The sequence below is a fragment of the Alexandromys fortis genome, unplaced genomic scaffold, assembly GCF_014885135.2.
Source record: "Alexandromys fortis isolate MF-2015 unplaced genomic scaffold, M_Fortis_MF-2015_v1.1 scaffold_119, whole genome shotgun sequence".
Taxonomy (NCBI): Eukaryota; Metazoa; Chordata; class Mammalia; order Rodentia; family Cricetidae; genus Alexandromys; species Alexandromys fortis.
Genome location: NW_026067991.1, coordinates 5503979 through 5516978, shown reverse-complemented (window position 1 = coordinate 5516978; position 13000 = coordinate 5503979). Strand labels below are relative to the sequence as shown.

The 13000-nt window shown below is 42.4% G+C and overlaps 1 protein-coding gene across 1 annotated transcript in view; it reads left to right on the top strand.

The window, feature by feature from the left end:
* Positions 1-13000, top strand: part of Slc49a4 (solute carrier family 49 member 4) — a 72456-nt gene that overhangs the window by 40617 nt on the left and 18839 nt on the right. Inside the window, exons 5-7 of the mRNA XM_050159874.1 lie at positions 4720-4828; positions 9009-9076; positions 10917-11044. Of these exons, the coding sequence (XP_050015831.1) occupies positions 4720-4828; positions 9009-9076; positions 10917-11044 (305 nt within the window). The remainder of the gene's footprint in view (positions 1-4719; positions 4829-9008; positions 9077-10916; positions 11045-13000) is intronic.

Sequence of the window (13000 nt, the reverse complement as noted above, 5' to 3'; positions counted from 1 at the left end):
TAGGCTATTTTACTTTTTCTTTTTTAGTGTCTACTGTGTTTTCACCTTTGAACACATCTCAGTTTGGACTCTGTTTTTATTGGAATTAGTTTATCTATTCAGATTCCATCAAATATATAGTTGAAATGTACTCAATGAACAATTTCCCAGCTTATTTTTCACTTAAAATAAAAAAAAAATCATTGCATTCCCACGCCTTGACTGTACAGGTCCCTGATGTTAAAGGGAAGGTCTTGTGGGGGTCACAGTTGGCTGGCTATCTGTCACGCCTTTAGAATACACTCAGTCTTTATTTTTCTCTCAAAATTAAAACCAATTTCCGTAGCTGGAATAACAATCTTCCCATCTCATCTTCTAGAATCGCTTTTCTTTCTGTGCAAGAACCAAAGTGTTGGATAGCTAGCCCGAGTCCTAACTTCAGGTCTGTCTATAGCTGTTTGGGGCATTCTTTGGGCACTTAACTCTAATTTCCAGCAGCTAATTTTCTTCTTGTTGTTTGTGTATAAGACAGTGTCCTATTCTGTAGCCCAGGTGGCCTGGAACTTGCTTTGTAGACCAGGTTAGGCTTAAACATAACGAAATCCACTTGCCTCTGCCTCTGGAGTGCGGGGATTAAAGGCGCGCACACCACCTCTGGCCTCTTGGTTCCATTTGGATTGTTGAAGACAATTGTCTGTCAGGGTTCACGTGGGTCTGCTGAAAGTGTCTCTTAGCACTGTTCACTTCAGCAGCCTGCATCTTCCCACAGCAGAGCAGATATTTAGTTCTGGGGTGGTGTACTGCCACTCGTGATATCTGCAGCATGCTTCTTCAAGTGGTGGATTACAGTAGTAGAGCAGCGTGTGGAAGAGAATGGGGATGGAACCGGTTCATTGACGCCAGGACGGTCAGTGGCCACGGGGTGCCCCGACAGTGTCTTAGTAAAGCTTACGCACAGGGGTTTGTCCAGTTTGGACAGTGCCGCCTAGGGAGTGCAGGCCTGGGCTGCATTTCCCACAGTGCGCATAAATTAGCAGATAGATAAAGTTTAGTGGAAACGTGCTTTTTGTTTCTTGTGGTTTAAAATTTAGGCTAAAACTAGTTAAAAGGAAGAAATTAAAAATTAAGTTCCTTGTTTGCCTAGTCCCATTTCACATAGTTCACAGCCCAACTAATTGAATGGGTTGAACACCATTTTTTAGACAAAGTGAGATGAAGGTAGGAAATACCGTGGTTTTGCATGTGATAATGGTATGTATTTGTGGAGGCGTTACCAAATAAAATAAAATCCCGTACTCTAAAGTACAGTGAGAAGGTTTTGAGGATCCACTTCCCCATAGCGCCATGTGCTCTGCCCTTCCACACAATAGAGTGAGAAAAGCTTTGTGGAGTGTAGAGATGGGTCAGAGGTAGAGAGCACTCGCTGCTCTTCCAGGGGACATGACCGCCCAAAACTGTCTGACACCCTCACACAGACATACATACAGAAAAAACACCAATGTACATAGAATTTAAAAATTAATTTAAAAAAGCATCATGGGCAGCAGCAAGATGGCTCAGTAGGTAAAGGCGCTCACCATCAAATTCAGTGCTTTGAGATCCATCTCCAGGATCCATGTGGTGTACAGGAAGAGCAGACTCGTGAACGTTACCCCCATCTCTGCCTCTTTCTGTCTTTCATAGCCATGATAATTAAATAACTGTAACAAAAATTGTTAATTGGGGTCTGTAGCACACATTCACAAGGTGATAGTTTAAAATAACAACTCTTTAAAATGCTGTTTATCTAAATTTTTCTCACGGCAAAGCCAACAGCAGAAGTTAACTGTCAGTGGGCAAAGCTCCTAGCCGACTATCCCGTGGGAAATGTGAAGCACTGAAGGGCATTTTGCTGAGTTACCAACAAATTGCTCCGACAAGAAAGAAGAGTAACTTTATTCCCGTGACCAGGATGTCCCCAGCCAGGGTTCTGTGTCTGTGTGGAGTGGAGTGTGGTCCTCTTCCTCATGAGAAGGCCCACCAAAGCCTGCACTCTGTGCTGTGGTTTGTTATTTAGCCTGGTGACCTTCTATACTTCTGGGCACTTAGGGGGATTCTGAGGGCCAATACCTCAAACCTACAGGATAATTTCCTCTGGTTTTTCAAAGAACTTCAGAAATCCTTACTTCTTTTTTCGATTTTTAAAGACATTTTAATTTTAAAAAGCTGACTCTGAAAACTGTAATTTCATTACCTGGAGGCATCAAACCCATCAACATTTCCGCTCCAGGGTCCCACCATGCAGTTTGCTGCTTTTAACAGGCTTTTGCCTGTGTGACCTAATGTGACCTTTGCCCCTTTTGTACGCCAGTGTCATGCTTGGTGACGGCTGCTGATTTTGCATTTGAGAGTCGAACCTGCTCTTGGCAGCACATCGACACTGTCACCCTTCATTTTATTTTCACCCCCTCCCGTTTCTCAGGTGCCTTTGTGAGTTTCTTCACCTCTTTGCCTTTGTAAATATAATTAATATAATTTACCTATGTTATCTGTGCTCAGATTATGTGCTCCATTCTGTTTGACTGGTTTTTGTTGGTTGGTTGGTTGGTTTTGAGACAGAGTGTCATTTTGATCAGGATGGCCTCAAATTCACTCTGTAGTCAGGACTGACTTTGAACTTCAGATCCTCCTGCCTCCACCTACGTTGTGTCTCCATTTCGTGAGTGCTGGGTTACAGACATGTGCCACAGTGTGTGGGGCTGGGAACTGCAGGCTACAGAAGCACTGTGCCAAAGGAACCACATTTTAAGCTTTCGGTTTTAGAACATTGTAAGATGTACAAGGTGGAATAATATAAACCCCTCCCCAGAACTCAGACCGGCACAGCCACCTTGTTTATCTTGGCCCCACTCCCTTCACCCAGGGACAGTCAACTTCACCCAGAAATGCTGCCGTTTACCCTCAGATTCTGGAACTGCCTGCATCAGCCCCTGACTGTTTAGAACTCTTGTAATAAGTGTAATGTCATCATACCTTAGGAGGGCCTAGCAATAATTTCCTGACAAGTCAGAGTTTACATTTTCTTTTTTTAAAGTTTTTTTTAATGATTTTTTTTTTAAATGATGTGCATTGGTGTTTTGCCTGCAGGTATATCTGTATAAGGTATCAGATTCTCTGGAACTGAAATTACAGACAGTTGTAAGCTGCCATGTGAGTGCTGGGAATTGAACCCAGGTTCTCTGGAAGAGCAGCCAGTGTTCTTAACCACAGAGCCACCTCTCCAAGCCCAAGTGTTTACATTTCCTATTGCCTCATGAGTTTTTTTTTTTTTAAATAGTTGTTTGGTTTTCCGTTTCATATCCGGGTTTTAGTCCGCCTTAGTAAATGCTGTTGACAGTGGTATAGGAGGTGTTTTTCCTCGTCTGGGAACAACATCTGGAGACATCCTTGGCACTTGGTGGGCAGTGCTGTTTCACTGAGTGCAGTTTCTGTGTCCTGGTCTGTGTTTCTCCGTAGTCCTCTTTGTCATGAGCCAGTGCCACACTCTCACTGCCTTAGCCAAGCACTTAATCTTACTGTCTTGGGACAGGGGCTTCTCCGTTAATCTTTTCATTTTTTTAAGGGTGACTTAGCTTTTTAAAGAATTTCATTTTTTCATATTTCTTAAGTTTCCAGGAAAAATACAAGTATGATTTTAGCTGTGATCACAGTGAGTTTACAGATCAATGTAGGCTGATAGTGTGGACTGCTCGTCTACTTAGATTGTCTCTGCTCTCTTAATTAGGTTTAAAATTTCACACACTCCCCCACCCCCACCCTGTGTCTGTCTGTCTGTCTGTCTGTCTGTCTGTCTGACCTTCCTGGCTTATTCCTAGGTGCTATATGGATTTTTATTTTATTTTGTTTTGGTTGGAATTTTTAAGATGGGATGTATAACCCAGGCTATTCTGGAACTCACTGTGTAACCCAAACTTGCCCCAAATTCAAACCAATCATCCTGCAAATACAACATATCACATAAAATGTAACACAGCAAACACTGGAAATTTAAAAAATATAAGTGAAAAGGATACTTTTGGTGTGATTTCTTAGATTTTTGTAATTTTTATACTATGTATTGATCACATTCTCCCCTCCTCCAGCTTTCCTCAGATTCTTGCTTCTATTCTTTTCCACCCAGGTTCATATTTTCTCTCTGAAGAAAGCCAAACACAAACAAAAGAAAGTAAATAAACAAACAAAATCGCGGAGTTCGTTTTGGGTTGGCCAACTGTTTCTGAGCACAGGGCCTGCCCTGGAGTGTAATTGATTGGTGCTGACCATTGTCATTCCATTAAAGAAAACTGGTTTTCCCTCTCCCGACATCTCTTGATTAGGGATGGGACTTTGTGTCCACTCCCCTTCTCCATGCTGGGATTTTGTCTGGTTTGAACCTGTGCAGGTCTTGTGTGTGCTGACATGGACTCATATGTGTGTGTGCCGTGTGGTGTCTGGAAAATGGCGTTCCCCTGGAGTCGTCCGCCAACCGTACACTTACAGTCTTTCCACCTGCTAAGCTGTGAGCGCAGGGCTGTGCTAAAATCACCCCATTTAGGGCTGGGTTCTTATGAAAAATTAACAGGTTAAAGAATCTTGAGTTTCTTTAAAGATGGACACATATTTCCTATTTCAATTCTGTGTTACAGTTTCAAAATGACTTAAGAGTTTCATCAATAGTTTAAGTTCTACATTTTAAATTTGTAATAATGTTTTCTTTTGCAGCAATTTGAGGTTTTTGATGATTGCTTTAGCGTATGCGATACCACTTGGTGTGTTTGCTGGCTGGTCTGGAGTTCTGGACTTAATTTTAACACCAGTGCATGTCAGCCAAGTGAGTACTTGTGTCTGTATATGTTGTAGGATTTTTGTTTATTTAGCATAAATAATTGCGATATGTTTTTGGTTTTAGCTTCAAGGGTAGGTAAAATGTTGCCTCAATCATTACTACAAATAAGATTTCTATGGGACAGGTGAAAACTCGATTTTTAATATCAGCTGTGAATTCCCATTTCTTGGACTGCTATTAATACTGAGAAAAAGAAGAGGAAAACTTCTTAGTTTGGTTAACCTCATCATTTACCCTTGTTTCATACATGGCAAGGTAAATTATGAACCTGTCACCTGATATATTGCTGTTCTAAAAACTTTCTCTTGTCTCACAATTAGGACATCTCCTTCTATAAACATGATCATGGCTGGCAAGATGACTATGGGTAAAAGCACTTGGGGCGACACATGATGACCTGAGTTAGATGCTCAGAGCCCACATAACAGAAGACAGCAGAAAGAGAGATCTGATTCCCACAGCTATCCTCTGACCTACATGTCACATATATACACATATACTATACAGAGATGCACACACATGTACACACACACAAACACTCCCACAAGTTGTCCTCTGATCTACACATTGCATGCATACACATACACAGGTGTACACACACGTACTTGAGAGTGCACACACACACCCCACAAGTTGTCATCTGATCTGCATTTATGCATGCATACACATACACAGATTGATGCATGTGCACATGTAAATGCAAAAAAAAAACAAAAACAAAAACAAGGAAACCAAACCGTTTTACCATGCTCAGTATTTTTACCTCATTCTTTCTGATTCCAGATGGTATGGTAGGAGGCAGAGTGAGGTTTAGCAAGGCAGACAGAAAAAATCCAACACGTTGGTATGCTGTCATTGCTCTGTGAACGAACAGTTTGGCCATCTGCTTTTAATGAACATTTATATTGTTTCCAAGTTTTTGCTGTCACAGGAGGGCTGTGTGACCATTCTTATGCATGGCTCTTGATGTTCCTCCTGTACAATTCTTTTGGTTGTATGTCTAGGAATGGAACTGCTGGTTTTTCATGTATGCTTCCTTTGACAGGCAATGTGCAACCTGTCTGAAGCACCTGCGTATGCAGCAATGTTAGCGGCCATTTTTATAGACAGGATAATGGCTGTGTTGTATGCATGTCTCTGTACACTCACATGGCAGAGGATGAGGCAGCCCCTTCTACTTTTTTTTTTTTTTTTTTCAAAGACAGGGTTTCTCTATGTAACCGCTCTGGCCATCCTGGAACTCACTCTGTACACCAGGCTAGCTTTGAACTCACAGATATCTACCTGCCTCTCCTCCCGGGTGCTGGGATTAAAGACATGCACCACCACCACCCAGCTAACCCCTTCTACTTTTATAAAGAAAGTTAATCCGATTTACATAAGGGCAGATCTCCAATGCCCTTTCATTTTTTTCATTTGTCATTGAAAGACCTCTCCTCAGGCTGAAGAGATAGCTCCACAGTTAAGAGCACTAGCTGCTCTTCCAGAGGTCCTGAGTTCAATTCCTAGCAACCATCTATAAGTGAGATCTGGTACCCTCTTCAGTCCAATGTGTTCCTTTCTGTTATGCAAGCATACATACAAATAGAGTATTCATATCTATAAAATACATAAATAAATCTTTTTTAAAAAATAAAGAGACCACTCCTGTTTCCTGATCCATGTTTTGGATGGCAGGTGTTCAGAGTATGCTCAGTTCCCATAAGAGAAAGTGCAAGTCTATTTAAATGATGCTGATTTTTGTGTATCTGTGCCTTGTGTTACAAACCCTAAGAAGCCCTTCCAGGTATCTGTCTATGTATAAACTCTGAGAGATAGGTCCATGATCATACCAAGTATTAAAGCATAATTTAAAATTAAATGAGAACAATAAGATTAAGTATTTTATTAAATAAAGTGAATACCACTAGCAAAGGGAAAGACCATCGCTGTCTTGCAAAGACCGGCATCAATACATCTAGACACACAGTGCCACTCTCCCAGGGCAGATGAGAATGTGTGGGGCTGTGCTAGAGAGTGGATGGCTCAGTGGGTAAAGGGCTGGTCACGCAAGCATGAGGGCCTGAGATTAGGTCATCAGGACCCACAGAAACCAATGGCAGAGGCATGCATCTGCAGTCCTGGTCCTCCTGCAGTGAGAAGAGAGAGAGGGGATCAGCTGAAGCTTGAAGGCCGTCTTAGCCTTCTCAAAGTAAAAGGCAAGGTGGGACTAACACAACTTGTCCTTTTGTTTTTTTTGTTTTTTACAAGTTGTCCATTACAGTGCAGCATGACATGAACATGCCTGCATTGGTGGCATGTGATCATGTGCATGTGCGCACGCGTGTGCACACATAAACAGATCTTTCAAGAAGAGGAAGTAATGTGCAGGTGTTAAGTGAACATCGAGTGACAGATAGCTGATGCCCAAAGGGAGAGGAGAGCCCTGCATTACTGAGTCTTCTTGTCCCCAATGCCAGTGTTGTGGAAAACTAGAGATCATATGGGTGTCAGGACGCTTCCTTGTCCAGAGAGCCCTTGTGTGCTTCTTGTAGAAAATACGATCAGACTCCCTGAATTAGAGTAGGCTAGGCTACTATGGGAAGTCCACTTTCCCCGTTCTGAGGACTGCAGGAGAAATTTCTTGTCCACAGCAGTGCAGGACAGCGTGTAAATGGCCCTGGACACGTGGCCACAGCATGGCCACTCCTTTTCTTCATGCCGTTCTAGAGACTTGCACTGCTTCTGCTTTGTACAGATTCTGTCCCCTAGACCTTGACGTTGCAAACATAGATGTACAGATCTGAGGGCAGGAGGCGGAAAGAGAGAGGAGCAAGCATGGAGCCGCAGAGAGCTGTCTTCAGGTCCTCGCCTCCATGAATGGAACTTCATGATCACACATACCAAATGGGAGTGGGTGTGTAGTCTGCCTGAGTGCACAGGTGGAAGGAGGTGACATTTGGCCGTCAGTCCTCATCACAGTAAGAAATGTGACTCCAAAAAAATAAAAAAGGTAATAAAAGATAGACATTAACTTGAGTGATTTTTTAAGTGCCAGGTGGTTGGACTTTGTGTGTAGCTTCTAGAAAAGCCAGCAACTCTTTCTGAGCAGAAGAATGGCTGGAAGTATACAAGTGTACAAAACAGATTTCTAGGGGCCGCTTCAGAAGTGACTGGAAAGTGGGGAAGAACTAAGACAGGAGAAGCATCCTGAGATGGGAGTAGCCACTAGCGCTCAGTGACTCTGGGCTGTGTGTGTCTGTTGTTCCGCTCATCGTTTTGTAGGTACGCCGTGTAATTGACCAGGGTCACTGAGCTCGTCTGTAGCAGGGATAGAAACATTTTCCGAGTTCAGCTTTTCTCTTTCTATCTACGTGTGTTCATGAGACTTCGAAGTGACCGGACACCGACAGAGCAACAGGAGGAAGGCACTAGTGTGGCTTACGGTTTTAGAGATTCTAGTCTGTGTTGCCTTGGCCCATTGCTATGGGGCTGAGAGGCGGAACGGCATGGTGGGGGAACAGAGCAGTCCACCTTCCCATTGAGGGGTCCGGGACAAGATACAGTCCCTAGCGAAGGTCCCCAAGTAGCCTCCCTCCTTCAGGTAGGCCCTACCTCCTGAAGCTTCTGTGTGCCACCAAGTACTGGCACTCTCTCAAGGAGTGCCACCAGCTGGGGGCTAAGCGGAGTCACCTGAGCCTAGGTATGCCTATCTTATCTAAACTATGATACCACCACTTTCCCTCCTTTCCCCTTCCCTCCTCTCCATCCCTCATCACTGGGCGTGGTCTTAGGTGTGGCCAAATGTCTTAGCAACAAATAATTTTCTAGGAATTTTATATATGATGATTAGATTTAAACTTCTTGAGGTCAGAGACTGTAAAACATTTCTTAGTCAGAGTTCTTAGTACTAGACAGCACTAGACAATGCTAGTGTATAGCACGTGCCCAAAAATATTTAGTGGGATTATTTTGGTTGATTTAAACATTTCAATAAAAATTAATGGAGGTTATAATTATGAAGATAAATTTGTATTCATTTAGTTAGACATATCTCCTTTTGTTTTGTCCATTTTCTTAAATAATTTTCCTAGATTTGTTGCCATTTAGCTATTAATATTGATTATAGAGGATTTCATTTATGCCAGTCTGATTTGCATTAATGTGTCTGCTGCTTCTTTAACAGGTAGATGCCGGCTGGATTGGATTTTGGTCTATAGTTGGAGGCTGTGTTGTTGGGATAGCTATGGCAAGGTGAGAATATTTCCTATCAAACTTGTAAGTGTAGCAGAAGAGAAATAGGTTCCCCAATATTTTATATTAAACTTGTAAGTAGTAGGGGGTGAGTCAGAAGAAAAGTGGATCCCGGTGTGAACATTATTTAGAAAAGAGCAGAAGAAAAAGCCAGAAAGAGACACTTGTTCAGGCCACCAGGGATATTCATGTAGCAGAAGGGATTCCGACCACAAGAAGCCTGCTTGGGAGTCGTCCTTCCCAAAATGGTTTCTGAAGACCACAGATGTTGCCGTTGTAATTAAGCTCCTTCTCTTTGCTATAGTTGAGAGCAACATCATCAAATAGGCCCACCCCCAAAAGTGATAGAATTTCTAACCAATAGTAAAGCAGTAGTTAGCAAGAAGGAGTCACACACCAGAGCATCTCTGGGCTCCTGGAACGGCAGACCCCCTGCCCTGTGTCCCACCTGGATGGAAGGGTCTGCAGAGTCTCCAGTGTCCTCAAACTCTCTTTCCTTCCAGCCCATTATGACAACAGCTTTTAGGATGTGTTAGAAGGAGAAAAGAGGGTTCTTATTTATTCTAAAAACAGAAATCTTAGAAAAACGAATGTCACTCCTTCCTTTGACGTGGAAAGAAGGAGAGCCATTTACCCTCCAAGCCATTGCATCACAGCCACCAGCCAATCACTTCACCAGGAAGGAAAAACCTCATTACATATTTGAGGAGATCAAGAAGATATACAAATCTCCCCAATATCTAAAAGTTTAAACATGATTGACACAGGATAATATATGTAGACCTTGTAGTCTTTACATAGTGTTTCTGGGATGATGTGGGAATAAATTGAATTTATAACTTCGAGGTCACTTTATTTGTTTTGTTTGTTTATATGTTTGATGTTTGAAAAGCATAGATGAATAAAATCCGAAAGCTAAAGGTTTAGGCTAGGAATTCCCTTGACTGATTATAAGACACATTGCCCTGGCAGTCCTGACAAGAATCATACACAGTTCTTCTATAATAAATAATGATAATCAGTGAACTTAGAATTCAGACCAAGCACCTGGAATCTCCCTGGGGACACATCTTCTTGATGACGTTTTTATTAGGCTGCCGGATCATTCCAGATTGTAGAAATTTCTCCTGTGAAGAGGGCAACCCTGGCACTAACCAATCAGCACATTTTGCCACCACTAGGTGGCGGCAGCTCTCACATGCTAAAGTCACTTAGTCCAGAAAGCAAACAAGAGCTCCCACATCGTATCAAATAAATGCAGAAGAAAAAAAAAAAAAGGATAGTATTGAAGTATTGCAAAGGTTGGATAAGTGGAAGAGTAAACAGTAATGAGTGTGTGAGAGTCTGGGTATTACCAGCAGAAAGACAACTCTAAGCAAGTACTAAAGCTAAACCTTGCTGTGGGAACCAACCTTACCATGAATAAGAACAGAAAACAGCATCCAGTTGGAAATGGGGAAAGGAGAGCAGAGCAGGGCCAGGTCATGTGACTGCAGCATCTCCTGAGGCATTTGTGTGCATTCTTTGAGTGTGGTACATCAATATCAATTCTAAAACTGGGCTAAACTGTACTCATTATAGAATGTTTAGAAAGTATACAAATAAAATAAAAGTCAATTTAAAAGTTCAAAATCTATTCTGTGAACTGTCTATTTGTAAGAGGAAAATAAGTTATTATTAAGTAACATCCTCGAGACAAGGAAAGAAGTAAATATATATTTATAACCGGCTTTTAAAACTATGCAGAGAAAACTCTAGTAATAGTTGCTTAAAGAATGTTGTTAATTTAAATGATACTGAAAAGCCTAGCTAGGATTAATGTTCTATTGTTTCTTTTCAGGTTTGCAGACTTCATCCGGGGTATGCTGAAGCTAATTCTCCTCCTCTTGTTTTCTGGGGCTACCCTGTCTTCCACGTGGTTCACCCTGACCTGTCTCAACAGCATCACCCACTTGCCTTTGACGACAGGTGAGTGCAGGTTATTTTTGAGCTTGGAACCAATATTTTAGGTTCACAATAATATGCATGCTCTGGCAGTAGGACCTTGTTCAGTATATAAAGAGGCAGGCGTTGGCAATGGTTCCCTGTTGACTGAGGTTTCTGTCCCACCGGGCCCCACATCCATTTAGTCCCAAATAAATCACACAGAGGTCTACATTAACTACAAACTGATTGGGTTATTAGCTCAGGCTACTTATTAAATCTTATAAAGTATATTAGCCCATAATTGTTGTCTGTGTTAGCCACGTGGTTTGGTGCCTTTTTCAGCAAGGCAGTCACATCTTGTTTGCTGTGTGCCTGGCTTTTTCTGTGTCTGAGTAAGAACTACAGACTAAATCTTTTCTCTTCCCAGAATTCTTCTGTTCTTATTGCTCCACCTCTGCTTCCTGCCTGGTTATCCCACCTATATTTGCTGCCTAGCTGTTGGCCAATCAGCATTTATTTAAAATATAAGTGACAGGGTACAGACCATTGTCCCACAGCAGTAAAATGCCTATGGGTAAGCACCAGGACCTGAGATGAGATTTCCATAACCTACATAAAATCGTGAGAGCGGATCCGTGTAGCTTATTGACCGTCCAGCCTGTCCCAACAAAGGGGCTTCAGGGTCAGTGACAGACCCTGTGCTAGAAAATAAGGTGGAAAGGTGTCAAGGAAAGACCACCAAAATCAATGTCAGGGCTCCACATGCATATGTACTTGTGTACACATGCAACTGCACACATGTGTGCATGCCACACACACATAGATATATGAACGAAGAGCCTGCCCTTGTCCCATCATCATATTGTCATCCCAGATAGAAAGAATCCAGGGAATAGTTGGATATCTTGGTAGGGAAGCGTCCTCTTTACATTATCTCATATAGTGTGAAAATGCTTTCCTGTGAAATTCACACCAGAGCAAAACATATTTTATCCTATTTATAATTGTTACTAGACAGTATAATAAAAGCAAGGCATGAGTATATCTAAACTATACTTCAGTACAATTCTCTGTATGGCGTTATCACATCATCTGTACAGAAACATGCTTTCTGGAACTGCCTTTTTGAAGCTATTAAAACCAGCTCATTTAGTTTGTGTAATTGGACAGAAATATTTGTAGTTGCTGTTTTTTTATTGTTATTACTAATATAAGTTCTGAGTTTTTCTGTTATTGCTCTAGTAAGTTGCATAAATGTAGTGGCTCAGCAGCAGCTCAAAGTACTGTCTTACATCCCCAGAGAATGGAAAACTACCTGCAGTAGGGTCTGGGCTAAGAGCATCATGGGGACTCAGGAAGAATGTCTTTCCCCACCTCCGAGGCCAAAGCTTCCTAGCATGCTACAGCCTCTTGACTTTGTTCACAGCTGTGTCTGTACCCTCCTGGAGGGATCCACATCTCATGTTGGGCCGACACCAACAATCCAGGATAATCTCCCAATTTCAGACTCCATTTATGAGCAACCTTAATTCTTTCTCGGCTTTATTCCTCATTGCCCTGTAAGGTAGCACATCAGTAAATTCCAGAGACTGAAACATCAGTCTTCAGGAATAAGAGGAATCCTCCTGCCGGCCCTAGGGTCTTGTCCCGGTTCCTAATGATGACTTACTGAGGAAGGCAAGGGATCCTGATGTCTTCTTCCTCTATTCTAATAAAATTGCTTAAGATGCAGGTTTCATACTCATCTTACCAGTAATTTTTAGCCTCCATGGCTTAGGTGCTCAATTACGGGATTATCTGTTGTGCAGTACATTGAGGGATTAATGTCAGACCAGCGTTTGATGAGCAGGAGTGAATAAGATCTGAAGGCTTCAGGGGGGGCCGCTTGCCCAGCACCAGTGGCTCCTTTTCCCAGAAATCCACAGGGGCCTCGCTGGGCCTTGACGTCTACTGGACTCCACTGGAGCCTCCAGTGCAGGTAGGGACATCCCCACTGTC